Raw genomic sequence first — 27,593 nt, forward strand, 5'->3', positions numbered from 1 at the left:
TCCTCCGAAACACGACCCAACCAACCTGCACTGCTTCTTGACACAAAGCCTGCTTAACCCGGAAGCCAGCCATACCAATGTGTCGGAGGAAACACCGTACACCTGGCGACCGTATCAGCGTGCATGCGCCCGGCCTGCCACAGGAGTCGTAAGAGAGCGGATGGGACAAGGACATCCCTGCCGACCAAACCCTCCCCTAACCTAGATGACGCTGGGCCAATTGTGCGCTGCCCCATGGGTCTCCCGGTTGCGGCCAACTGCGACAGAGCCTGGACTCAAACCAGGATCTCTAGTGGCACAGCTAGCCTTAGACTAGCCATGCCCTAAGCATGTAAACAGCATGTAAAACTTGTAGTGTACTCAAGGTTTAAAAGGGCTTCTGAAGTTTGTAATTTTCACTTTGAAACTCCTGACTTGATTCTCCTGTACAAAAAATATATTAACCCCTACAAAATGTATTATAAATACATTTTTGATTATAATCCATATAATAAACATTTCCTTTTTACAGTACTATTTTCCTGCAGTAACAAACTCAGCTTAGCTCAAATTAAGATCCTACATCTGTAACTCAAATTGACCTCTATTTCTCAGATCGGGATGTAACATTCTTTTAATGGGTAGAATAAAGTGGTAGATTGTTCCCTTTGTCATCCAGTGCTCGTTGTCTAGATGTTTGTTTCTCTTGATCCACAGTGATCCTCTGGCCCACAGATCCACAGCTAAAACACATCAGCAGGAACAAGAGTTGGTAACACACTGGTAGAGTTGGCCTAAATTGGTTCACAATTAAGAGAATGAGGTGGATGCAGTATATATTATTTTACAGTCAAACTTACCGTCCTACAATACTGAATTATTTACTGAATCATCCTTATGATAATTTTTCCTCGCCAAGGCTTCCTCTGCAAAATAACAAACAAAACAGAATAGTTGGAGTGCTCGAAGTCCCATTGCCAAGCTAGATAGAGCTACCACCATATTGCTAACACCTAAATATAATACTGTTTATGCCATTTAGCGAAGTAATTTATCCAAAGTGACTTACTGTACAGTCATGCATGCATACATTTTTCATTTGGGTGGCCCAGGAGGTTAAAGTTATATACCTAACTCCTAATTGGTCCCTTCAGATCAAACATAGAAGTGGAAGATGCTGAGCATCATACCTTCCTTCCCCTGCCCCACTTCAGCTGCGGTTGTGTTAAACGCAGAGAAGAAACACGTCGACTACAGCCCCTCTATAAAGCATCTAGAAACATCTATATAAGTCTATAAACGATCAATAAATGAGCTAAAAAGCACAATAATTGGTATCAAAGAAAAAATAAAGTCACTTTTACACCCAGTACTTGGTGCAATACTTCCATCTATGACGGAATAGACTAATCAAGTTTTTTAGATATTTTGAGCTGTGCATCTAATGATACTTCTGGTGCTATTTCTGCATCACGCAGTCTAGAAGTAGCTCTATGACTTGCCTGTGGATGCAGAAACTCCATTTGATGTGTCAGTGGCTGAAGAGAGAGAGAAGAGTTTAGCTTAGCTTTATTATACACAGATCCTGTTTGTTGTGGTCAAGTAAAGGAAACACTTACTAGGTCCCACTTCTCTCTGGTGTTTCCAAAATTCTAGTAATGGAAAACAGAGAAGAGATATTCAATTAGGTCAATAATCTCAACAGTGACTAATGCAAGTAATACACATGTACCATGTTCATCTCCCTTCCACCGAACAAAGGGACATGATCGTGAGAAATCGTGATGGCAGCGAAAACAATGAATGGAACATTATAACAAAACAATTAATGTAACTTAAATGAACATTACTACAAAACAATTAATGTAACTTAAATGAACATTATTACAAAACAATTATTGGAACTTAAATGAACATGTCACGAACGTCGTCAGGGAAATGACCGGACCATGGTGCAGCGTGATGAGCGTACATTTTACTTTATTATAAATGTCGCCAACAAAACAAGAAACAACAAAAACTAACGTGAAGCTGACTAGGGCTATAAAGGCCACTAACACAGACAACTACCCACAACTAAGGTGGAAAAACAGGCTGCCTAAGTATGATTCCCAATCAGAGACAACGATAGTGTAACGTCCTGACCAGAGTTCTTATGTGTTGTGCTTGTTTTAGTGTTGGTCAGGACGTGAGCTGGGTGGGCATTCTATGTTGTGTGTCTAGTTTGTCTAGTTTGTTTCTGTGTTCAGCCTAATATGGTTCTCAATCAGAGGCAGCTGTCAATCGTTGTCCCTGATTGAGAATCATATATAGGTGGCTTGTTTTGTGTTGGGGATTTGTGGGTGGTTGTCTTCCGTGTCAGTGTTTGTTACCACACGGGACTGTGATGGTTAGTTCATTTTGTTATTTTGTAATTGTCTTGTTTACGTGTTCATTAAATCATGGAAAATTACCACGCTGCACATTGGTCCTCCGATCCTTCTCGCCTCTCCTCGTCCGAGGAGGAGGAAGAGCTAGACTGCCGTTACAGAACCACCCACCTAACCCGGACCAAGCAGCGTGGAAACGGGCAGCAGCGACAGCAGCAGCGGTACAAGGAGGAATGGACATGGGAGGAAATCCTAGACGGTAAAGGACCCTGGGCAGAGCCAGAGGAGTGTCGCCGCCCCAAAGCGGAGCTGGAGGCAGCGAAAGCGGAGAGGCGGCATTATGAGGCGCTAGCAAGGCAGAGCGGCTGGAAGCCCGATAGGCTCACCCAAAAATTTCTTGAGGGGGGGGCTAAAGGGGAGTGTGGCGAAGTCAGGTAGGAGACCTGCACCAACTTCCCGGGCTTACCGTGGAGTGAGAGGGCGTCGTACTGGTCAGACACCGTGTTATGCGGTGGAGCGCACGGTGTCCCCAGTACGCGTGCTTAGCCCAGTGCGGGCTATTCCACCTCGCCACACTGGCCGGGCTAGAGTGGGCATCGAGCCAGGTGCCATGAAGCCGGCTCAACACATCTGGCCTCCAGTACGTCTCCTCGGGCCGGTGTACATGGCACCAGCCTTACGTAGGGTGTCCCCGGTTCGCCAGCATAGCCCAGTGCGGGCTATTCCACCTCGCCGCACTGGCAGGGCTACGGGGAACACTCAACCTGGTAAGGTTGGGCAGGCTCGGTGTTCACGAGCTCGTGTACTCCTTCACGGTCCGGTATATCCGGCACCACCTTCCCGCCCCAGCCCAGTACCACCAGTGCCTACACCACGCACCAGGCTTCCAGTGCGTCTCCAGAGCCCTGTTCCTCCTCCACGCACTCTCCCTGTGGTGCGTGTCTCCAGCCCAGTACCTCCAGTTCCGGCACCACGCATCAAGCCTCCTGTGCGTCTCCAGAGCCCTGTACGCACTGCACTGTTCCTTCTCTCCGCACTAGCCCTGAGGTGCGTGCCCTCAGCCCGGTACCACCAGTGCCGGTACCACGCACCAGGCCTATAGTGCGCTTCGAGAGTCCAGTGTGCCCTGGTCCTGCTCCCCGCACTAGCCTTGAGGTGCGGGTCTCCAGTCCGGTACCACCAGTTCCGGCACCACGCACCAGGCCTACTGTGCGCCTCAGCAGGTCAGAGTCGGCCGTCTGCCCAACGCCGCCTGCACTGCTCGTCTGCCCAGCGCCGTCTGAGCTGCCTGCCTGCCCAGCGCCGTCTGAGCCATCCGTCTGCCCAGCGCCGTCTGAGCCATCCGTCTGCGCACGCGCCGTCTGAGCCATCCGTCTGCCCAGCGCCGTCTGAGCCATCCGTCTGCCCAGCGCCGTCTGAGCCATCCGTCTGCCCAGCGCCATCTGAGCCGCCCGTCTGTCCCGAGCCGTCAGAGCCGCCCGTCTGTCCCGAGCCGTTAGAGCCGTCCGTCAGTCAGGAGCCGCCAGAGCCGTCCGCCAGTCAGGAGCCGCCAGCCAGTCAGGAGCCGCCAGAGCCGCCAGCCAGTCAGGAGCCGCCAGAGCCGCCAGCCAGTCAGGAGCTGCCAGAGCCGCCAGCCAGTCAGGAGCTGCCAGAGCCGCCTGCCAGTCATGAGCCGCCTGCCAGTCGTGAGCCGCCTTCCAGTCGTGAGCTGCCTTCCAGTCGTGAGCTGCCTTCTAGTCATGAGCTGCCCTCCAGTCATGAGCTGCCCTCCAGTCATGAGCTGCCCTCCAGTCATGAGCTGCCTTCCAGTCATGAGCTGCCTTCCAGTCATGAGCTGCCTTCCAGTCATGAGCTGCCCTTCAGTCATGAGCTGCCCTTCAGTCCGGAGCTGCCACTCAGTCCGGAGCTGCCACTCAGTCCGGAGCTGCCACTCAGTCCTGAGCTACCTCTCTGTCCTGAGCTACCTCGCTGTCCTGAGCTACCTCTCTGTCCTGAGCTACATCTCTGTCCTGAGCTGTCTCCTCTATCTAGGGGGGACCTTTGTGAAGGTTCCTAGACCAGGGTCGGGGGCGAGGGAAAGGACGCTAAGGAGGGGGACAAAGACAATGGTGGAGTGGTGTCCTCGTCCTGCGCCAGAGCCGCCACCGCGGACAGATGCCCACCCAGACCCTCCTCTTGAGTTTTAGGGGTGCGTTCGGAGTCCGCACCTCAGGAGGGGGGTACTGTAACGTCCTGACCAGAGTTCTTATGTGTTGTGCTTGTTTTAGTGTTGGTCAGGACGTGAGCTGGGTGGGCATTCTATGTTGTGTGTCTAGTTTGTCTGTTTCTGTGTTCAGCCTAATATGGTTCTCAATCAGAGGCAGCTGTCAATCGTTGTCCCTGATTGAGAATCATATATAGGTGGCTTGTTTTGTGTTGGGGATTTGTGGGTGGTTGTCTTCCGTGTCAGTGTTTGTTACCACACGGGACTGTGACGGTTAGTTCATTTTGTTATTTTGTAATTGTCTTGTTTACGTGTTCATTAAATCATGGAAAATTACCACGCTGTACATTGGTCCTCCGATCCTTCTCGCCTCTCCTCGTCCGAGGAGGAAGAGCTAGACTGCCGTTACAGATAGACAGCTGTCCCTGATTGAGAACCATACCCGGCCAAAACATAGAAACAGAAAACTAGAATGCCCACCCTAGTCACACCCTGGCCTAACCAAACTAGAGAATAAAAGCCTCTCTATGGACAGGGCGTGACAGTACCCCCCCCCCAAAGGTGCGGACTCCGGCCTGCAAAACCTGACTCTATAGGGGAGGGTCCGGGTGGGCATCTACTTCGGTGGCGGCTCCGGTGCGGGACGCAGACCCCGCTCCACCTCTGGCTCCCCCCACTTTGGTGGTGCCTCTGGACTGGGGACCCTCGCTGCAGGCCCCGGACTGGGGACCCTCGCTGCAAGCCCCGGACTGGGGACCCTCGCTGCAAGCCCCGGACTGGGGACCCTCGCTGCAGGCCCCGGACTGGGGACCCTCGTTGCAGGCCCCGGACTGGGGACCCTCGTTGCAGGCCCCGGACTGGGGAACCTCGCTGCAGGCCCCGGACTGGGGAACCTCGCTGCAGGCCCCGGACTGGGGAACCTCGCTGCAGGCCCCGGACTGGGGACCGTCGCTGGAGGCTCCGGACTGGGGGCCGTCGCTGGAGGCTCCGGACTGGAGGCCGTCGTTGGAGGCTCCGGACTGGAGACCGTCGCTGCAGGCTCCGGACCGCGGATCAACACCGGAGGCTTCGTGCCATGGATCATCACTGGAGGCTTCGTGCCATGGATCATCACTGGAGGCTTCGTGCCATGGATCATCACTGGAGGCTTCGTGCCATGGATCATCACTGGAGACTTCGGGCCATGGATCACCACTGGAGGCTTCGTGCCATGGATCATCACTGGAGGCTTCGTGCCATGGATCATCACTGGAGGCTTCGTGCCATGGATCATCACTGGAGGCTTCGGGCCATGGATCATCACTGGAGGCTTCGTGCCATGGATCATCACTGGAGGCTTCGTGCCATGGATCATCACTGGAGGGAGGAGACGTATGGACAGCCTGGTGCGTGGAGCTGCCACAGGGCTTACCAGGCTGGGGAGACATACAGGAGGCCTGGTTCTGGGAGCAGGCACAGGACTCACCAGGCTGGAGAGACATACTGGAGGCCTGGTTCTTGGAGCAGGCACCGGATACACTGGGCTGTGGAGGCGCACTGGAGGTCTCGAGCGTAGAGCCTGCACAACTGTCCTGGCTGGATGGTTACCTGGCAAAGGCGGGGCACTGGCACAGGACGCCCCGGAGACACAGTGCGCAGAGCCGGGTCCTGGGCCGTAGATGCGCTGAGCCGGCACCATCCGTCCTGGCTGGATGCCCAATCTAGCCCGGCCGATGCGGGGAGCTGGAATGTAGCGCACCGGGTTGTGAACGCGCACTAGAGACACTGTGCGCTCCACCACATAACACGGTGCCTGACCAGTACCACGCTCCCTACGGTAAGCACGAGGAGTTGGCTCAGGTCTCCAACCTGACTCAGCCAATCTCTTTGTGAGCTCCCCCACATTTGTTTTTGGGAGTGGCCTCCCGGTCTTTTGTGCCAGCCGTGACCCTGTGTAATCCTGGGCCCTTTTACTCACTGCCTCCGCCTTCCTTGCTGCTTCCACCTTCTTCCACGGCAGACAATCCTTTCCCGCCAGGATCTCCTCCCACGTCCAGGATCCTTTCCCAGTCAGGATGTCCTCCCATGTCCAGTCCTCCTTACCACGCTGCTTGGTCCGTTTGTGGTGGGTAGTTCTGTCACGAACGTCGTCAGGGAAATGACCAGACCAAGGTGCAGCGTGGTGAGCGTACATTTTACTTTATTATAAATGTCGCCAACAAAACAAGAAACAACAAAAACGAACGTGAAGCTGACTAGGGCTATACAGGCCACTAACACAGACAACTACCCACAACTAAGGTGGAAAAACAGGCTGCCTAAGTATGATTCCCAATCAGAGACAACAATAGACAGCTGTCCCTGATTGAGAACCATACCCGGTCAAAACATAGAAACAGAAAACATAGAAATAAAGAAACTAGAATGCCCACCCTAGTCACACCCTGGCCTAACCAAAACAGAGAGCCTCTCTATGGCCAGGGCATGACAGAACATTACTAAAAAACAATTAATGGAACTTAAATGAACATTACTACAAAACAATTAATGGAACTTAAATGAACATTACTACAAAATAAAAGTAATGCATGTTTCCTACCTCCTTTCCATGGCATTGATTCTGAATGAAAAAAAGGAAAAAGGGATTACTTTCATAAACTCTCAACTATTACCCAAGATTACAGACAGACAGACAGACAGACAATCATCCTACCTTTTTCAAAGAACCAAACTCCTGTGGTGTAGAAAAATAAGAATACATTTACTTTGCAAGACAAATCCACCTCATACTGATGTAAGTAAAATTTGCAATAAACATAATTTGTCCTTACCTGTTTTAGCTCTATGACCAATAATGAACAATAGAACTCCAGCAATAGCAAGAACAAAGACAGAAATACCAAATAACCTGGCCTTGGTCAACCAGCCATCTGCAGTGAGGAAGGAATACATTTAATATTAACATTTAATAAAATATGGCACAACTTTCCAGTCCAGATGCTTTTTTCCAGATGCTTTTGTTCTATCTTCCCAAATCCCTCAGCTACACTGACTATACCAAACATTAGGAACACCATCTTAATATTGAGTACCTCACCTATCAACAATCCCTGATTCATACATATCATTACAAGTAGTAGTCTTAGGCTATAACAACATACTGGGCAGTGTAACAACAACTATGAGTGTCCTTTCACCTGGGCCAAATGGGTCTTTATCAAAGACTTCACTGGCCTCGCTCACAGGGTCCTTGAACTGACAGGTGTAGCTGATTTTAGTGTTGTCACTCTTACGAGAGTCCTCTCACCTGAGCCCAACACCAGTTCGACTGGCTCGCTGACTTCACCTTCCCCAGCAGAGTTATTCATCTTGCAGGAGTACTTGTAACTGTTGGTTGATTTGCCAGTGCCGTTCTTAGAGACATTCCTCTGTTTGTCTAAGAACTCCCACGCCCCCTCTCCCATTTTCCAGCTGTAGGTGACGGGTTCAGCATCAGTGGTGTCACCCTCACAGGTTAGAATGCAGGAGGTTAGGTTGGCGTTACAGGAAGAAGTGATTGTGGGTTTGGGGACTGACTCTGAAAATAGAGGAGATCAAGACAGAACAATGTTTTTTTGGGGGGGTGCTTGTACTCGCTGTTTCGTGCACGCCAGACACACATGCAAACAGACACACAGCCATGTTTTCGTTACTTGTCAGGACTTTTTGGGGAGTACACTTTTTTTCCATTCAAAACCCTTTCTTTTCCCCAAACCCCTAACCTTAGCCCGAAACCAAACGAACTCCTAACCCTAATCATAACCCTACACCTAACCTTAACCCGAACTAACTCCTTACCCTACCCCTAACCTTAAAGATGCACTCCAGGATCTTAAGCACACTCAAATTCAGAACATATAGTACAAACTGGATTCGTAACATAGAGTATCATACAAATTGCAAAAACATTTATTATAATAATAAACAAATACAAATTGCAGGATGTATCATATCATACGAAATGGATGAAGTAGTACACAATTGGATGATGTAGTATAAAAAAACTGGGATCACTTTTGGCACGTTTGCACCACATTCAAAACTACTGGCTGAAATTATACAAAAGTTTGAGAGTGCATCTTTAACCCTAACCTTAACCCCAAACCCTAAACCTTTAAACCTAACCCTTAAACCTAACCCTAAACCTAACCCTTAAACCTAACCCTTAAACCTAACCCTTAAACCTAAAATAGCATTTTAACTTTTCAGGACATGCTAAATGTCATGACTTTCCAGAATCTTTATTGTTTTCCTATCTTGTCAGGACATTCTGGTCAAGATTAGAGGTCGGCATGGCCGATTAATTAGGACCGATATGAAGTTTTCATAACAATCGGTAATTAGCCTTTTTGGATGCCGATTACAATGCAATCCAAGAGGAAACTGAGTGGCAGGCTGACCACCTGTTACGCGAGTGCAGCGTCAAAAGGACCTTGTGGCTGCAAGGAGCCAAGGTAAGTTACTAGCTAGCATTAAACTTATCTTATAAAAAACAATCAATCTTCACATAATCACTAGTTAACTACACATGGTTGATGATATTACTAGTTTATCTAGCTTGTCCTGCGTTGCATATAATCAATGCGGTGCCTGTTAATTTATCATCGAATCACAGCTTACTTCAGCATCGCCAAATGGGTGATGATTTAACAAAAGCATTCTCTAAAAATGTACCTAACCATAAACATCAATGCCTTTCTTAAAATCAATACACAGATGTAGATTTTTTAAACCTGCATATTTAGTTAACAGAAATGTATGTTAGCAGGCAATATTAACTAGGGAAATTGTGTCACTTCTCTTGCATTCAGTGCAAGCAGAGTCAGGGTATATGCAACAGTTTGGTTAGCCTGGCTCATTGCGAACTGTGAACTAATTTGCCCGAATTTTACATAATTATGACATAACATTGAAGGTTGTGCAATGTAACAGCAATATTTAGACTTATGGATGCCACCCGTTCGATAAAATACGGAACGGTTCCGTATTTCACTGAAAGTATAAACGTTTTGTTTTCGAAATGATAGTTTCCGGATTTGACCATATTAATGACCAAAGGCTCGTATTTCTGAGTATATTATATTATAATTAAGTATATGATTTGATATATGATAGAGCAGTCTGACTAAGCGGTGGTAGGCAGCAGCAGGCTCGTAAGCATTCAAACAGCACTTTACTGCGTTTTGCAAGCAGCTCTTAGCAATGCTTGAGGCACAGCGCTGTTTATGACTTCAAGCCTATCAACTCCCGAGACTAGGCTAGCAATACTAAAGTGCCTATAAGAACATCCAATAGTCAAAGGTATATGAAATACAAATGGTAGAGAGAAATAGTCGACGCGTCATAATTCCTATAATAACTACAACCTAAAACTTCTTAACTGGGAATATTGAAGAACTGGGAATATTGAACCACCAGCTTTCATATGTTCTCATGTTCTGAGCAAGGAACTTAAACGTTAGCTTTCTTACATGGCACATATTGCACTTTTACTTTATTCTCCAACACTGTTTTTACATTATTTAAACCAAATTGAACAAGTTTCATTATTTATTTGAGACTAAATTGATTTTATTTATTTATTATATTAAGTTAAAATAAAAGTGTTCATTGTTCATTCAGTATTGTTGTAATTGTTATTATTACGGCCAATTAATCGGTATCAGCTTTTTTTGGTCCTCCAATAATCGGTATCGGCGGGTATAATTGGTCGACCTCTACTCAAGATAGGAAAACAAGTCCACACACAGAAACACTTACTGATAACAGATAGTGTATATGTCCTGTCAAGCAGTTTGCTGTTGAACTCCACAGAATAAACTCCACTGTCTGATTTCTTCAATCCACTGATTCTCAGCTCTCCAGTATTCTGGTCCAGGGTTGTGCGCTCTTTGAAGGCACCATAGATGTCCAGACCAAAATCCTTGTCCCACTCTGCCGCCTTGTTCTTCCCATGCTTCCATAGGATGCTTGTGATGGAGTCAGGCACTGTGGACTTGTCCGGCATCAACACAAGATCCTTTCCCACTTTTATGTAGAGCTGTTCACCTGGAAAACCAGACAATATGTCATACTTATAACAGAATACCAAGGAGATGAACCAAGGAGGTGTAGCCTATCCAGGTTAGGAGTCTGATAGCCTATATCTATCTATACATGTATACACAAGACCTGCAGATTATTGTGGCCTTCTCATCCCATTGCATGAACACATTCCAACCATATTGTTCTGTTTTCTGCCACATATTTATAAATGAGAAAGAAGTTATACCTCATGAATAAACCCCTAGAGTCGATTGACACACCAGTGCATCAATCTAAGCAACATAATACAATTTATCAAAATCCGTTTGTTTAAGCTAGAGATATCTAGATGTGTCATACTTGAGTTAAATTAAAGATACCTTAACAGAAAACGACAAGCAAAAGTGAAAGTCAGCCAGTAAAATACTACTTGAGTAAAAGTCTAAAAGTAATTGGTTTGAAATATACTTAAGTATCAAAAGTAAATGTAATTGCTAAAATATACTAAAGTATCAAAAGTTAAAGTAAAAATAATTTCAAATTCCTTATATTAAGCAAACCAGACGGCACCATTTTCTTGTTTTTTTAAATGCATGGATAGCCAGGGGCACGATCCAACACTCAGACATCACTTACAAATGAAGCATTTGTGTTTAGTGAGTCCGCCAGATCAGAGTCAGTAGGAATGATCAGGGATGTTCTCTTGATAAGTGTGTGAATTGGACCATTTTCCGTCCTGCTAAGCATTCAAAATGTAATGAGTACTTTTCGGTGTCAGGGAAAATGTATGGAGTAAAAAGTACAATATTTTCTTTAGGAATGTAGTTAAGTAAAAGTAAAAGTTGTCAAACATATAAATAGTAAAGTAAAGATACCAAAAAAACGACTTAAGTAGTACTTTGAAGTATTTTTACTTAAGTACTTTTGTTAGGCCTCTATGCAACCCGCTCACACTAAGACTATCTATCCCACTGGGCACACACTGGTTTAATCAACGTTGGTTCAGGAATAGACGTTGAATTGACGTCTGTGTCCAGTGGATGTAGCCTACATTAAAAGGTGCGGTCGTTTTTCTTATCGATAGGCCTAAAAAATAGTATTTTTACCACTTCCATGCGATTATGCTGGTGGTAGGTAGACTCCTACACATTGTGAAAGCTTCAGTTCACTCCGACGGTTTCCATTTTTGAGGCTTGTGTAGAACATACGTTGTTTTGCTGTGTCATTCTTGACCTTGTTTCTAAGACGCACACAACAGCCTAAATTACTAACAAACTAAAATTTGCGAATGGGCTCCCACCCATATCGACTATCGTAAACCATGGATAATCCATGCGCAACAAAACCTACCTGAAATTGTGCAGATTATTGCTTCCACCAGAAAGACAGTCAGAAGTGTGATCGACATTTTCTTTTGAGTCTCGTTGATAATTCGTCAGATCTGTTAACACTGCTATTGCAGTAGCCTGGGTTACATTACTTGTTTGTCTTTCTGAAAAAGCCCCGTTTTCGTAGCCTATGAGGTAAATGTCAACTTCCTACTAGAGAATTTCTTGATAATTAAATTGTACTGTCGTGTGGCTAAGCGTTTGTTGGCTAATGACTACAATTGCCAACTATATGTATTTTAAATAGTTACAATTTAGATTGTTAAAATGTAACCTAGTTTACGGGCTACATACATTTCTTAATTGTTACAATGTAGCCCCTAGATAGAATATCCACCCTTCTCTCGAAGTGTCTCTGCCGAGTAGTGTGTTAATATTTGGTGCCTCCTACGGGATGGCAATGGCATGGCATTGTATATTTCTTTCACCAATCAGGTTAGAAAAAAAATCGACTTTACCACTTTGAGGTCATCATAAAATACAATCCAATATAGAACTCAAACTCCCTCATTGAAAAAATCTAAATATCAAACACCTCAAATTCACAAAGGTTTGGCAGATAGATTCAAGTGCATTTGTTTTGCAACAATTTGATGAAGTGTGAATATTTCTGCCACCCACACACAGGAAAACGGTTCCAAATAAATTACATTATTACGTGCTCCTCCACCCATGTTATGTGCATGATTAAATGTCCATGTGGGCTGTGTTATGTAGGTAAAACCTCTCGTTCTCTCAAACAGGGAATTAGTGAACATAAAAGTTCAACCAGGAGAAACGACAGGGATTATACAGTCTCATTACATTTTAATGACCAAAAACAGGACATTTCTACCTTTAGATTTTGTGGCATAGAGAAAGTCAAGATATCAGACAGGGGAGGGGATAAACAGTAAACAACACTGAGCAAAATATGTTTTTGGATTTTCACCCTCCAGACATTATTCCTAAAAGGTCTTAATGATGAAATTCCAATGCATGGCACGTAAATATGAACATGAATAATGCCACCACTTCAACCTACTCTGGCCTTTTTCTTGCACTGTATGTACACAAGGATTTATGAAAGCTTACTTGATAGGTTGATTTCCTCATTGTGGTTTTACATAAGTGTTTAATACGTTATGTACACACTTTATTAGAATACTTATGAATTGCACATTGTTATATTTAGTATCACGTTTATTTTCCCTCGACTCCAACCTCATTCGATGCATTGAAAGGATGTGGGTGGAGCAATGTCTACATAAGGGTGCAAATTAAAAACACTCAGAAATGCTCTGACAAAGACCTTGAGGCCGATACGTAAAGCTTAATAAAATGCAGCGATACTACCAAGAGCAGTGTGCGGGTTTCTTCTTTTTCTCTCATGTTATTCAGTTGTTACCATGCACCTGCAACAAAGATAGCTCAGATGTGCCTTTTGAATGGAGGTCATAATAGAATCTGATATAGAACTCAACTCCTTTATAGAAAAAAAAGAAATATCAAAACACCTCAAATTCACAAAGAATTGGCAGTATATGCAGGCTGGAATTCAGGTCGTTGCAAATAGAAGATGTCACACTGAGCTTTGAAGTGCATTTCCTTTGCACAGCAGCATGTCTTGGAAGGAAGGAGTTGACACACTTCGTAAACGTCAGTCCTGTGGTGTGATCCGTTTGGCGAGAAGTACTTCCAGTACATGCAACGAGACTGATCTCAAAGTCCCTTTCCCTAACTCAGTATTCACAGATCTGAAGGGTTCAGATAGGGATATGTATGTTGGTGATGGCTCAGCCCAGCCAGCCCTATACAGACCTTCCTCACCAATCAAGTTTGGAAAAAAATACATTCTTAAGACAAAGTTCTGAAATAGAATTGGTGTTCAGATGTGTACCTGTATAACACAATCATTCAGTCATCAACACATCACTACAGTGTGAGGTCTGGCGATACATACAATGATTGTACAAACAGCGATACATACAATGATTGTACAAGTACAGGTTTTTGCATGCGCCAGGACTCCATTTTAGAACAGTCCAGTCCCAAAATAAAGCAAAGTGTCTGGTCTTAATTCATAATATGTTCTTCTGTAACAGAATTACATGAGACATACCAGAAGCGAACTAAAACCTGGGATATACCAGGTTAGTGGTCTTGCCCAACAAATGTTCTTACCAATCTGGTGGCAACTAGTGTACACTGCTGTTACCCCTTACTTTGGTCTGTCACAGATTGATGTAGAGATATGAGAAAAATTATTAAAATCCAGGTGACAATGTATATTGTGAAAACAGATATACCAGAGGGTCAATTGAAGGAATTGGAAGGAGACAACCACTATGTTTGTCAAATAAAAATAAAAAGGTATTAAAACAAATACACATTGTGTTAGTAATAAAACATCTTAGTACTGCAGAGCTCTCTCATAGTAATACAACATCTCAGTACTGCAGAGCTCTCTCTCAATAATACAACATCTCAGTGCTGCAGAGCTCTCTCTTAGTAATACAACATCTCAGTACTGCAGAGCTCTCTCTTAGTAATACATCTCAGTACTGCAGAGCTCTCTCTTAGTAATAAAACATCTTAGTACTGCAGAGCTCTCTCTTAGTAATACATCTCAGTACTGCAGAGCTCTCTCTTAGTAATACATCTCAGTACTGCAGAGCTCTCTCTTAGTAATACATCTCAGTACTGCAGAGCTGTCTCTTAGTAATACAACATCTTAGTACTGCAGAGCTCTCTCTTAGTAATACATCTCAGTACTGCAGAGCTCTCTCTTAGTAATACATCTCAGTACTGCAGAGCTCTCTCTTAATAATACAACATCTCAGTACTGCAGAGCTCTCTCTTAGTAATAAAATATCTCAGTACTGCAGAGCTCTCTCTTAGTAATAAAACATCTCAGTACTGCAGAGCTCTCTCTCAATAATACAACATCTCAGTGCTGCAGAGCTCTCTCTTAGTAATAAAACATCTCAGTACTGCAGAGCGCTCTCTTAGTAATAAAACATCTCAGTACTACAGAGCTCTCTCTTAGTAATAAAACATCTCAGTACTGCAGAGCTCTCTCTTAGTAATAAAACATCTCAGTACTGCAGAGCTCTCTCTTAGTAATAAAACATCTCAGTACTGCAGAGCTCTCTCTCAATAATACAACATCTCAGTGCTGCAGAGCTCTCTCTTAGTAATAAAACATCTCAGTACTACAGAGCTCTCTCTTAATAATAAAATATATCTTAATACCGCAGAGCTCTCTCTTAGTAATAAAACATCTCAGTACTGCAGAGCTCTCTCTTAGTAATAAAACATCTCAGTACTGCAGAGCTCTCTCTCAATAATACAACATCTCAGTACTGCAGAGCTCTCTCTTAGTAATAAAACATCTCAGTACTGCAGAGCTCTCTCTTAGTAATAAAACATCTCAGTACTGCAGAGCTCTCTCTTAGTAATAAAACATCTCAGTACTGCAGAGCTCTCTCTCAATAATACAACATCTCAGTGCTGCAGAGCTCTCTCTTAGTAATAAAACATCTCAGTACTACAGAGCTCTCTCTTAATAATAAAATATATCTTAATACCGCAGAGCTCTCTCTTAGTAATAAAACATCTCAGTACTGCAGAGCTCTCTCTCAATAATACAACATCTCAGTACTGCAGAGCTCTCTCTTAGTAATAAAACATCTCAGTACTGCAGAGCTCTCTCTCAATAATACAACATCTCAGTGCTGCAGAGCTCTCTCTTAGTAATAAAACATCTCAGTACTGCAGAGCTCTCTCTCAATAATACAACATCTCAGTACTGCAGAGCTCTCTCTTAGTAATAAAACATCTCAGTACTGCAGAGCTCTCTCTCAATAATACAACATCTCAGTACTGCAGAGCTCTCTCTTAGTAATAAAACATCTCAGTACTGCAGAGCTCTCTCTCAATAATACAACATCTCAGTGCTGCAGAGCTCTCTCTTAGTAATAAAACATCTCAGTACTGCAGAGCTCTCTCTTAGTAATACAACATCTCAGTACTGCAGAGCTCTCTCTCAATAATACAACATCTCAGTACTGCAGAGCTCTCTCTCAATAATACAACATCTCAGTACTGCAGAGCTCTCTCTCAATAATACAACATCTCAGTACTGCAGAGCTCTCTCTTAGTAATAAAACATCTCAGTACTGCAGAGCTCTCTCTCAATAATACAACATCTCAGTACTGCAGAGCTCTCTCATAGTAATACAACATCTCAGTACTGCAGAGCTCTCTCTCAATAATACAACATCTCAGTACTGCAGAGCTCTCTCTTAGTAATAAAACATCTCAGTACTGCAGAGCTCTCTCTCAATAATACAACATCTCAGTACTGCAGAGCTCTCTCTCAATAATACAACATATCAGTACTGCAGAGCTCTCTCTTAGTAATAAAACATCTCAGTACTGCAGAGCTCTCTCTCAATAATACAACATCTCAGTACTGCAGAGCTCTCTCTCAATAATACAACATCTCAGTGCTGCAGAACTCTCTTTCTTTACAAGGCAGATGAGGATGAGCTCTACCTCTCAGGCCTGGTTCCTCTCAACCAACACTACACTATAATTTGCCTAATGTGGGGGTTGCCATAAATTACTCTGAGAAAAAAAACAATAACAACCTGTACAAATTCCTTGACACAAATCAAGTGAAGAATTATGAAATTATATAAGACATTCACAAGCTGCGATTTTAAAACAAAGTGCAGTGGGTAGGCATAAAGCGCTCTAGAGAATAATTAAAAAGGTATCATACAACAAAGTGATTGATACTATGGCTTCAAATAACCTGTACATTATTGATGGCGATTTGTAAAGACGAGGCATGAACAGTGAGAAAGGGTAAGAATCCACAAAGCTATTTACCTCAAAGTATAAGAATCAAATTTTTGTCCATCATCAAAATGTTCTGAGACACAAATATTGCCCTCATATTTCTGAAGTACTGTTAGTTCATAAAGCACACAGTTCATCACGTTATACGGTGAGCTCCAAAAGTATCGGGACAGTGACACTTTTCTGGTTGTTTTGGCTCTGTACTCCAGCACTTTGGATTTGAAATGATACAATGACTATGAGGTTAAAGTGCAGACTGTCAGCTTTAATTTGAGGGTATTCTCATCCATATTGGGTTAAAGCTGACAGTCTGCACTATAACCTTTATAGTCATTGTATCATTTCAAATCCAAAAGGGAAAGGGGAATAACTAGTCACTGAATGACTTCAACTGAAATGTGTCTTCCACTTTTAACCCTCTGAATCAGAGAGGTGCAGGGGGCTGCCTTAATCGGCATCCAAGTCTTTGGCACCCGGGGAACAGTGCTGGAGTACAGAGCCACAACAACAAAAGATGTCTTTGTGCCAATACTTTGTAGCTTACTATACTTCATCTGATTGCATGCTATGTGCAATATTTGCTTGTTGTTTTCCTTAATTTTACATTTCTTTAACATCTCCAACAGTTCAAACATGTTTCTCTCTTCTTGGTCGTTTGTCTCAATGTAACATATATGGAGGCATGTACTGAGAGCTTTCAAACCCCATTTTTCTGGTCCTCAGTTACCCACCAGGAAGACCACCAGCTGGAAGGAAGCAATAGAGGAAAGACAAAACATTACTAATGACTAGGGCCAGAAGTTTTTCCTGGTCAGGTCACATGGTCTGGAAAAACTATTGGTCTTATGTTATAAATGCTAATGGGGCTGTTCCTTTCCTTTAAAGCCAGACTAAGTAAGTCCCAAATAAAATATCACATTATTTTATTGTTTAATATATCTGGAAATGGATGAAAGCTTAAGTTGCCATTTGGGTCACTTCAAAGTGATAAATACCTTTGAGATATTAATACAGCAGCTTTGTTAACAAATTGCAAGTCAGATTTATATCAGGTAGCCTAGACTCTAGAGCATGTTATGACATGCCTGGGTTTGTTTTGTCGACGCAACAAAACATACCATTTAAACAAAATGAGGAAACTGACACTTACGGAGTCTGGCTTTAAGAACGTAACACCAGTCTCAATTGTTCAATGTTTGTCTTTCATTGCATATGAATTAAAATAATAATACCACATGTTGATCACCACAAACATAATAACAATGTAATAACAATGTGACCACTTCCTAATGCTTTCTTAATAAATGTTGTGGTTGGTGTCTTTCTCAGACTCATACTTACCATCCTAAAACACTGGATTATTTACTGGTGGTCTTTCTACTCCATCAATGGACTGGCTTCTGGCAAGAACAGAAGAGTTGGACTTAATCACACACACACACACACACACACACACACACACACACACACACACACACACACACACACACACACACACACACACACACACACACACACACACACACACACACACACACACACACACACGCACACACACACACACACACACACACACGCAAGCGCACACACACATCCCTGTCTCCATTCACACCCTCACAAGCTACAACAATCAAACAGTACAGGGATCTCCTAGTTTTTCTATTCTGGACCACAAACTTGCTCTAATAATCCTCAAGGTAATCAACATCATAGCAGAATTCCAGGTGAATGCCACTGTCTCTTACCTCAGGCATTGACTCATCTTTAAGACTGTTTGATCCACTGGCTTCAGTGGTAATCAGATCATTTCTAGTAACCCTCTAAATCACGTGTCAAACTCATTCCATGGAGGGCCGAGTGTCTGGATTTTCACTCCTCCCTTGTACTCAATTGATTAAGGTCACTAATTAGTAAATAACTCCCCTCACCTGGTTGTCTAGGTCTTAATTGAAAGGAAAAAACAAACACCTGCAGACACAACCCTTCATGGAATGAGTTTGACAGCCCAGTTCTAGATGAACCATCTATACTTGTAATACACTGTATAATATATTTAGCTTTTAAGAATCAGTCAGTTACAGGAATCATCAGGACAAATATGGTTTGAGTGTACTGTAACTGCCAAAGCACTGATTCCAGATCTGTTATGGGGTAAACTATCTGCTTTAGTCTCATACACACCTCCATTCCCCTGCAATTTGTCTGCGTCATCGTCCCCTGTTTTGATGGACACTAGCGCAACCCCCGCTGCAGAATCACACAGATTGAAAACTTAAACTACAGCCTCTCACTTACTGCATCAAATGCTATTTGAAGAAGTTACTTCTGCTTCATGACGTCTTAAATTAACTGGACTTGCCTGTGGTTTGGTTGTTTCCATCCATGGATTTAACTGAAGAGAGAATAGATCAGTTTAGCATTCTCAAACATCTATGTTGTGACAATATTTCATGATAATGTAGTAACCATTTGATTTGTAACGTACAGTAGATCAGGGGTAGGTAACCCTGGAGTTCCTGGAGTGCTAATTAACTGAGCTATTTGATCAGTTCAGTGATTGCCTAAATTCATAACACCTGATCTTCTAGGTCAGTTAAATAAAAAACATGAAGTGCCTGCAGCACTCCAGGACCAGGGTTGAATCTCTAAACCGGTAACAGTCATATCAAACAAAACAACATGGAAACAGTTCTCAGAACTCAAAATGATCTAATTGACATCCATGTAGCAGATCAAATAAAGAAGAAGATTGTGAAATAATTGTCTTTTCAACAGTACAAACTAGCAAGGGGCGACAGTGACAATCTTTATCCACAGTGTTACCTCTATGGGCGACATTTTGACAGTGAAAAAATGCATAGATGTAAAGATAAACCAAAACCAAGCAGGTTATTTCAAATACTCATCACAAGTACATCATCTAAAACACATTTTGCTTGCAGATTCCAACTGCATAATACACATTTTATATATGCTAGCCCACACACTGCTAACTTTAAACTCACATTAGTAATCACCTTCTCATACTGTATGTAGATGTCACTAAAACATGTTCTTCAAATAAATGCCACCACAAATAATATGAGAAACACATTTCTGGCAACATCTCCACATATCTGCATTGTCAAAATGTCCCCATAGAAGTACCATGTAAAAGTTGTCTTAGTGTTACTACCTGTGTTAGTGGGATTGTTATTATTCTGATTCATCGAGTAATCTCTAGAAGTCTACTCCCCTATGGTGCATATGGTATCTATGCCAACCCCAGAGAGAACCCCAAATGCTCCACGGTTGGCGACCTGAACATCCACTACAGTGAGATAAACAGTATCCGGGGCAACAGAATTCTGATTGTTGACGGCATCTCCTGTAAAGTTACACCATCCATCAACATTGTTTACAGTAAACAGAGTAGAAGAGGTTCCTTGAATTTAGGAGGTATTTGCCCTTTACGTGTGCATAAGGTTATGATGAGAAAACGTGGAAATATTCTGGGTGGTGGGATTACTGTTGTGCACTCGCACTCTCGCACTCTCTCTCACACAAACGTAGGCACGCACGCAAGCGTATACAATAGGAGATACCTATTACTAAGTAAGGGCCCTAATTCGATTAAATCATGTTTCTGGATTTCTGGGTTGGGACAAAAACAACACTACTGTCCTGTGTGGAAGCATGGAAGGTTGAAAATATGGAAGAAATATTAAAGGAATTAATGATGTTGTGTTTGTAATACTTTGGGGACCCTGTTAGCAGTTTGAAAAGGGACCAGAGTCAAGTTAGGGTAACACTTACCACACATTCCACAAAAAACCTTGCTCAAAATTTCCCTCATGGTTGTCATCTGGATGTTCTGAGATGAAAAAGAGACAAAAATGTAAGACATTCAAGGTTCTTTGTTTTCACTGGAATCCAAATGTTCAAATCCTTTTGTGAACCAGTGAGTATGAAGAATTGAGACAGGAAGAGAGAGACAATCATCCTACCAGTCTTTTTCTTCCACACCATTCCTGAGGAGTAAAAAAATAAATGTGTTATTTTCCAAGTTGATCCAGGGTTCTGTATCTTATGTGTTAAGTTTAACAGAGTGAGAAATAACCCCTCATAAAGTACAAGTCTGTGCATTAACCATTCTGTCAGCGATGGAGTATGACTTCACCCACATTTACATGCTTAAGCTGCAATAAGGAGACATTATTTCTGAGAGCATGCATACCAGTGGTGGGCCGTCAGGGCCAGCAAGGCCTTCTCTGCTGGCCTAAACATCATCAGAATGTAATTTTTTTTTAAATATATTTTCCCACAAATATGTATTAAATTATTCCCCAGAGTAAGAGTTATACTCTTCATTTCATCGCTTTCCTCTTGGTTGCACTGCTTCCAGCCCCAGGTTGAGATTTGGAGGGCTGGTCTTTATGTTAGATCTTTTATCCAATCATATTCAGCCATCATGTGTTGCCAGGGGTCTAAAATCTGCCCTCAGGCCTTCAGAATCAACAGTGCGGGCGCTTGTAGCTTATAGTGAATGGAAATGAAAATTTAGTGTCAACCAATCAGCTTTAGAGTTGGCTATTGTACACCTGCTGGCTGGCTCCAGTGTTACACAGGAGCCAGCTAGCAGGCGTAGTGCGTGCACGTCTTTTGATTGGATTACCAATATTGAGAGGCAGGTCCTATGGGCAGGTCTATGCAGATCTAGGAAACTGAATTTGATAAAATAATTAATTCGCGTACTACTAAGCTGTTTTTTCAACCCACAATGGCGGAAGGAGGAGAAGATATCGATTTGGTCGAGGATATAATTATAACGCCATTCTCAAGACGAACTTTTCAAGAAAAGTTAGACATTGTAAGGAGAGGTCGCCCGACGCCGACGCTACAAAGCCTGTCACAGGCGGGAAAGGGGTTCGTTCGCTCGCCACTTTCAAAGTTCAAACTACGAGCGCTATCAATGGCTCACAGGCTCCGAGAAGCACTGCAAACTGTACTGCTGGGAATGCCTATTATTTGCAAGTGATCGATTTGGTGTTTGGAGCCACACTGGCTTTGCAAACTTGAGTTGTCTAACCAAGGCAGCAACGAGACACCAAAGTACGGCTGGCCACTTACAAGCAATGGTGCTTTTGAAAACTTTTGGGGACACCGGAGTGGATCTACAGCTCAACGAACAAGCGCGCAGGGCAATGGAGCTGCACAATGAAAAGGTGAAGGGAAATATTGAAAAGACTCATTAATTGTGTCATGTTTTTGGGTAAACACTGTTTACCCAAAAATGTCAATTTGTCAATTTCAAGGTGACGCAACGACTGGTTATACTGCGTTTCTGTCTAAATGTATAGTGTCTAGAGCCATGGCATCATAATGATGGTAATAAGAGGTGGATTAATTCGGGTGGGACTGTGTAGTACCTCACTGAAGGCCCAGGCCCCAGGCCCACGGCACGCCACTGATGCACAAGGCCGACTTCAAATCAATGTGAAAGTAACCGGTGCATTAAACAGCTGACGACGAATGCAAACTATGCTTAGATAAATCCTACACATGCATTGAAATAAAAGGCATACATCAAAGGACTTACCCAGGCCTACAATCAACAAGAACGCATGAAGACAAAAAACCTCAAAGAATGACAAGAATCACTAAATATACACATGCTTTTTTAAAGGGAGCTAACATGCTGACCACTCCGCTGGTGTTGCAAAATAAATGTACACATACAGTGCATTCAGAAAGTATTCAGACCCCTTGACTTTTTCCTAATTTTGTTATGTTACAGCCTTATTCTTAAATTGATGGGGGGGGGGGGGGGACTACACACTACTATCAATCTGCACACAATACCCCATAATGACGAAGTGAAAACAGGTTTTTAGAAATGTTTGCACATTTATGAAAATAAAATAAAACCAGAATTACCTTATTTACTTAAGTATTCAAAGTACCCTTTGCTATGAGACTCGAAATTCAGCTCAGGTGCATCCTGTTTCCATTGACCATCCTTGAGAAGTTTCTACAACTTGATTGGAGTCCACCTTGTGGTACATTCAATTGATTGGACATGATTTGGAAAGGCACACACCTGTCTATATATGGTCCAAAGTTGGCAGTGCATGTCAGAGCAAAAACCAAGCCATGAGGTTGAAGGAATTGTCCGTAGGGCTCCGAGACAGGAGTGTGTCAAGGCACAGATCTGGGGATGGGGACCAAAAACCTTCCGCAGCAATTAAGGTCCCCAAGAACACAGTAGCCTCCAGCATTCTTAAATGGAAGAAGTTTGGAACCACCAAGACTCTTCCTAGAGCTGGCCAAACTGAGCAATCGGGGGAGAAGGGCCTTGGTCAGGGAGGTGACCAAGAACCTGATTGTCACACTGACAGAGCTCCAGAGTTCCTCTGTGGTGATGGGAGAACCTTCCAGAAGGGCAACCATCTCTGCAGCACTCCACCAATCAGGCCTTTATGGTAGAGTGGTCAGACAGAAGCCACTTCTCTGTAAAAGGCCCGTGACAGCCTGCTTGGAGTTTGCCAAAAGGCACCTAAAGACTCTCAGACCATGCGAAACAAGATGCTCTGGTCTGATGAAACCAAGATTGAACTCTTTGGCCTGAATGCCAAGTGATGCCTCTGGAAGAAACCTGACGCCATCCCTATGGTGAAGCATGGTGGTGGCAGCATCATGCTGTGGGGATGTTTTTCAGCAGCCGGGACTGGGAGACTAGTCAGGATCGAGGGAAAGATGAAAGGAACAAAGTACAGAGATCTCCTTGCTGAAAACCTGCTCCAGAGCGCTCAGGACCTCAGACCCTAAGCACGCAGCCAAGACAACGCCGGAGTGGCTTTGGGCAAGTCTCAATGTCCTTGAGTGGCCCAGCCAGAGCCCGGACTTGAACTCAATCTCACATCTCTGGAGAGACCTGAAAATAGCTGTGCAGTGACGCTCCCGTCCAACCTGACAGAGCTTGAGAGGTTCACCTGTACTACCATCCAGAAGGCGAGGTCAGTACAGGTGCATCAAAGCGGGGACCGAGAGACTGAAAAACAGATTCTATCTCAAGGCCATCAGACTGTTAAACAGCCATCACTAACACAGAGAGGCTGCTGCCTACACACAGACTTGAAATCATTGGTCACTTTAATAAATGGATCACTAGTCACTTTAATAATGTTTACATACATATCTTGCATTACCTATCCCATATGTATATACTGTATTTTATACCATCTATGGCATCTTGCCTATGCCGCTCGGTCATTGCTCATCCACATAGTTATATGTATATATTACTAGTCACTTTAATAATGTTTACATATCTTGCATTACCCATCCCATATGTATATATTGTATTTCATACCATTTATGGCATCTTGCCTATGCTGCTCGGTCATTGCCCATCCATATATTTATATGTATATATATTCTATTCCATCCCTTTACTTAGATTTGTGTGTATTAGGTAGTTGTTATGGAATTGTTAGATTACTTATTAGATATTACTGCATTGTCGGAACTAGAAGCACAAGCATTTCGCTACATTCACAATAACATCTGCTAACCATGTGTATGTGACAAATAAAATTTGATTTGAGAAGGAATTGAGGACAGAGGAAGCAAAGAGTAAACAATTCAGATTCTACCCATGGATTATTATTAGCAGTTTTCTAACATTATGTTTTATTGACTTGTGTTGGGATGTACTTCAAGCCCGCCGCGATGGCGGTAAGTATTTGCATAGTGTTTGCAAGTTGAGCTTTCTCCAACTTTGGTCCCACCCAGTTCACGACCCTCGCCCATGCTAGCATCGCCCAACTGTCACCCGCACACTTCGCTTCTCTGCCATTGAAAATGAATGGCTTTCCGTAGTTTCATCACCAATATCGTCTTCATAGGCACTGTGAGCCTTTTCTTATAAATATTTTTTTTGGGTTAGTTTGTAACAAACAGTTGTGTAGCATGTTGACTGTGTCTATGTCTTCAGCCTACATGCAGACATGAGCTATCTGTAAAAGTGAAAGTAAACTTGCATGTTGACACACTCGATTGAAAAAAACAGGATGGGTGTAGCCTATGACAAAGGTAAAGAAACCTAGCCAGCAATTTCACATCTAATATCCATTGTAAACTAAACATATTTTTAGGTTACCACAAAGTAATTACCATCCTGTTTGCTGATTAATTCAGATTAGACTAATCCATACTGGGCGCGATCCAATTTGGTGCCTCCCTGTGACACGTTACGAAGACAGTGCCCTACGGCAGGTGGTACATCAAACCTCTTGTCTTGTCTGTAGCAGTAGCCTGAACAGTACTGTAAATACAGGTAGAACAGGTATCCCCTTCAGGGGGTATAGCTCACTGTTGTTGCTGCTGTTATGTCAATCTTATTCAGAAATATTTACATGTAACCAGTTTATACGTGATTTACTCTGTTACTATAGATGTGCTGTCCTTACCTATTACGGTGATAACAAGCGCTGTGACAAGTAAACCACAGACAACACCACCACCAACTGTGGAAGGCTCTGAAAATAAAAATACAGTATATACATTTTTGTATTGATATGCTTGTAAGGACCGATGCTGGAGACAGGAAGCACGTACAGGGAGGACATTTAATAAATTACGGACATGAACCAGGACAGGAACAGCGTCTGGACAGGGGACAAAGTAACGACATCAATGCTGACACGGGGAACACAGAGGAAACAGACAGATAATGGGGAGGCAATCAAATAATGATGTAGTTCAGGTGTGTCCAATGAGGTGCGCGTAACGAAGGGGTCAGGTGTGCATAAAGATAGGCAGTCTGGTCCCCTCGAGCGCCAGAGAGGGAGAGCGGGAGCAGGTGTAACAATGTTGAAAGAAATGTATAATGAATTCAACATAGTGCAGCATTCAAAATGTCCTACAACACTAGCAGCATTACTGACATATCAATACATAAAACTGTAACACACTTATGAGTGTCCACTCACCTGGACCAAACACCTCTCCAACTGGCTCACTGACTTCCCCTTCACCACTAACAGCGTTCTTCAGCTTGCAGATGTACTTGTAACCATTGATTGGTTTGCCACTGACGCTCTTAGAGACAATCAGCTGTTCTCCTCCGACCTCCCACACCCCCTCTCCCACTTTCCAGCTGTAGGTCACTGGTTCAGCATCAGTGGTGTCCCCCTCACAGGTCAGAGTGCAGGAGGTTTTGTCTGGGTTACAGGAAGAAGTGATTGTGGGTTTGGGGACTGCCTCTGTAAATAGAGGAAAGACACAGGAATAATTAGGGGAAATGCTTGTGAGGCACTACAATACATAACCTGCTGTTTCTAAATGACCACACACACACACACACACACACACACACACACACACACACACACACACACACACACACACACACACACACACACACACACACACACACACACGCACTTACTGATAACAGATAGTTTATATGTCTTCTCAAGCAGTTTGCTGTTGAACTCCACAGAATAAACTCCACTGTCTGTTGTCATCAATCCACTGATTCTCAGTTCTCCAGTAGTCTGGTTCAGGGTTGTACGCTCTTTGAAGGCAGCATAGATGTCCAGACCACCAAAATCCTTGTCCCAATATGCCACCCAGCACTCCCCATGCTTCCATAGGATGCTTGTGATGGGGTCAGTCACTGTGGACTTGTCCGGCGTCAACACGAGCTCACCTCCCACTTTATGATAAAGATCTGGAAAAGCAGACATTTCATACATGTATCAGAGTATCAATCAATTTCCATCCAATTTCTGACTGATTTTCATGCAAATGTTTTAAAATCTGCATGTAACAATACGCAAATTTTCCCACCAGAGAGATGTTTCCATCAAACTGACTTTTTGCAGATAAAAGGCTGTGCGTGATGACATAGAACACAAAAATAAATTTTGTACCAAATGAAAAATAGACGTTTAAATGAGTTTAACCTCTCATTTGCAACTCTACTGACGGTTTGTCACAAACTGTTGTGTTACATAGACTGCTGTGTTATCAGTGGCGACCCATCATTCAGGGCAGGTGGGGCTGAGCCCTACCTTTTTTGAGCCCCTCCTGTTCAGCTAAAAGTTGTTGTTGCTGCCTGTTGTGCATGTTATTTTGGCATTAATACGTGTCACACGTCCGTTCGCAAACAATGTAAAAAAATGTATCTATGAGTTAATAAAGTCGCATAGAAACATGGTCTCTTTTTTGCTTTCTTGAGTAAAGCAGCTCCAAAATACAGATGTTTAAGCTTAGCTCAGTGCTTTCTGTGGTGACGGGCAGCCAGCAGAAAATGCGGAGCGTAGGTGTTGGTAATGTTCTCTAGTTGCGCCATGATTTGCTCAGTGTTCTGTCACTCATGGGGACACTACGTCACCACAAAATCTACGGGGAGTGCTCAAACTCAATCCCCCTTGGGTGCTGCTATAGAGTTACATTAGAAGTGTCCATCCAAGAAGGGTCAAGGTCATTGGACATATAAAATGACGTCAAATCACATATCTACTGTAGCTTTGATTGGACTGATAAATGTCAACATCATACTTTCAAAATCTTAGCGAACAAGATAGACAAGCAGTCATCATGAATCTCGTTGACTATCTACTGGCAAATCCTTTTCAATCTCTGTGATATGAAGAGAAATTATACATAAACATATCGGTGCTCATCGGCCATTGGACATAAACATTACACAACAAGTTGGAAATCGCAAATTCAACAATGAGTGGTTTGGAAGGAATCAGCGGCTAACTGCAAGTG

The 27,593-nt window shown here is 43.4% G+C and overlaps 2 protein-coding genes across 2 annotated transcripts; both read right to left on the reverse strand.

The window, feature by feature from the left end:
- Positions 1-205: 205 nt before the first annotated feature.
- On the reverse strand, positions 206-12,338 carry LOC120033353. Its single transcript, XM_038979656.1, has 10 exons — positions 11,944-12,338; positions 10,330-10,617; positions 7,838-8,107; positions 7,362-7,460; positions 7,244-7,264; positions 7,130-7,150; positions 1,599-1,631; positions 1,482-1,517; positions 840-905; positions 206-722 (listed from the first exon to the last, which is right to left on the reverse strand). The coding sequence occupies exons 1-9, from the start codon at positions 11,999-12,001 to the stop codon at positions 844-846; spliced, it is 888 nt and encodes a 295-aa protein (XP_038835584.1). The 5' UTR covers positions 12,002-12,338; the 3' UTR covers positions 206-722; positions 840-843.
- Positions 12,339-17,548: 5,210 nt separating this feature from the next.
- LOC120033265 lies at positions 17,549-26,942 on the reverse strand. The gene is made up of 5 exons (XM_038979541.1): positions 26,888-26,942; positions 26,260-26,544; positions 25,802-26,074; positions 18,943-19,076; positions 17,549-17,575 (listed from the first exon to the last, which is right to left on the reverse strand). Exons 1-5 carry the CDS (start codon positions 26,940-26,942, stop codon positions 17,549-17,551), a joined length of 774 nt encoding a protein of 257 aa, XP_038835469.1.
- Between the last annotated feature and the right edge of the window lie 651 nt (positions 26,943-27,593).

The sequence above is a fragment of the Salvelinus namaycush genome, chromosome 40 (genome assembly GCF_016432855.1).
Source record: "Salvelinus namaycush isolate Seneca chromosome 40, SaNama_1.0, whole genome shotgun sequence".
Lineage (NCBI taxonomy): Eukaryota > Metazoa > Chordata > Actinopteri > Salmoniformes > Salmonidae > Salvelinus > Salvelinus namaycush.

Bases quoted from the DNA above. Each gene is read 5' to 3' on its own strand.
- LOC120033265 (XM_038979541.1), bottom strand. From the start codon at position 26,942: ATGCACAACAGGCAGCAACAACAACTTTTAGCTGAACAGGAGGGGCTC. The intron at 26,545-26,887 runs GTAGGGCTCAGC...CTGCTTTTCCAG, and splicing joins ACAGGAGGGGCTCAAAAAAG to ATCTTTATCATAAAGTGGGA. The intron at 19,077-25,801 runs GTGAGTGGACAC...GTGATTCTGCAG, and splicing joins TGGAGAGGTGTTTGGTCCAG to CGGGGGTTGCGCTAGTGTCC.
- LOC120033353 (XM_038979656.1), bottom strand. From the start codon at position 12,001: ATGTCGATCACACTTCTGACTGTCTTTCTGGTGGAAGCAATAATCTGC. The intron at 1,632-7,129 runs GTAGGAAACATG...TTCCATTACTAG, and splicing joins ATCAATGCCATGGAAAGGAG to AATTTTGGAAACACCAGAGA. The intron at 906-1,481 runs GCAAGTCATAGA...GTTATTTTGCAG, and splicing joins TGGAGTTTCTGCATCCACAG to AGGAAGCCTTGGCGAGGAAA.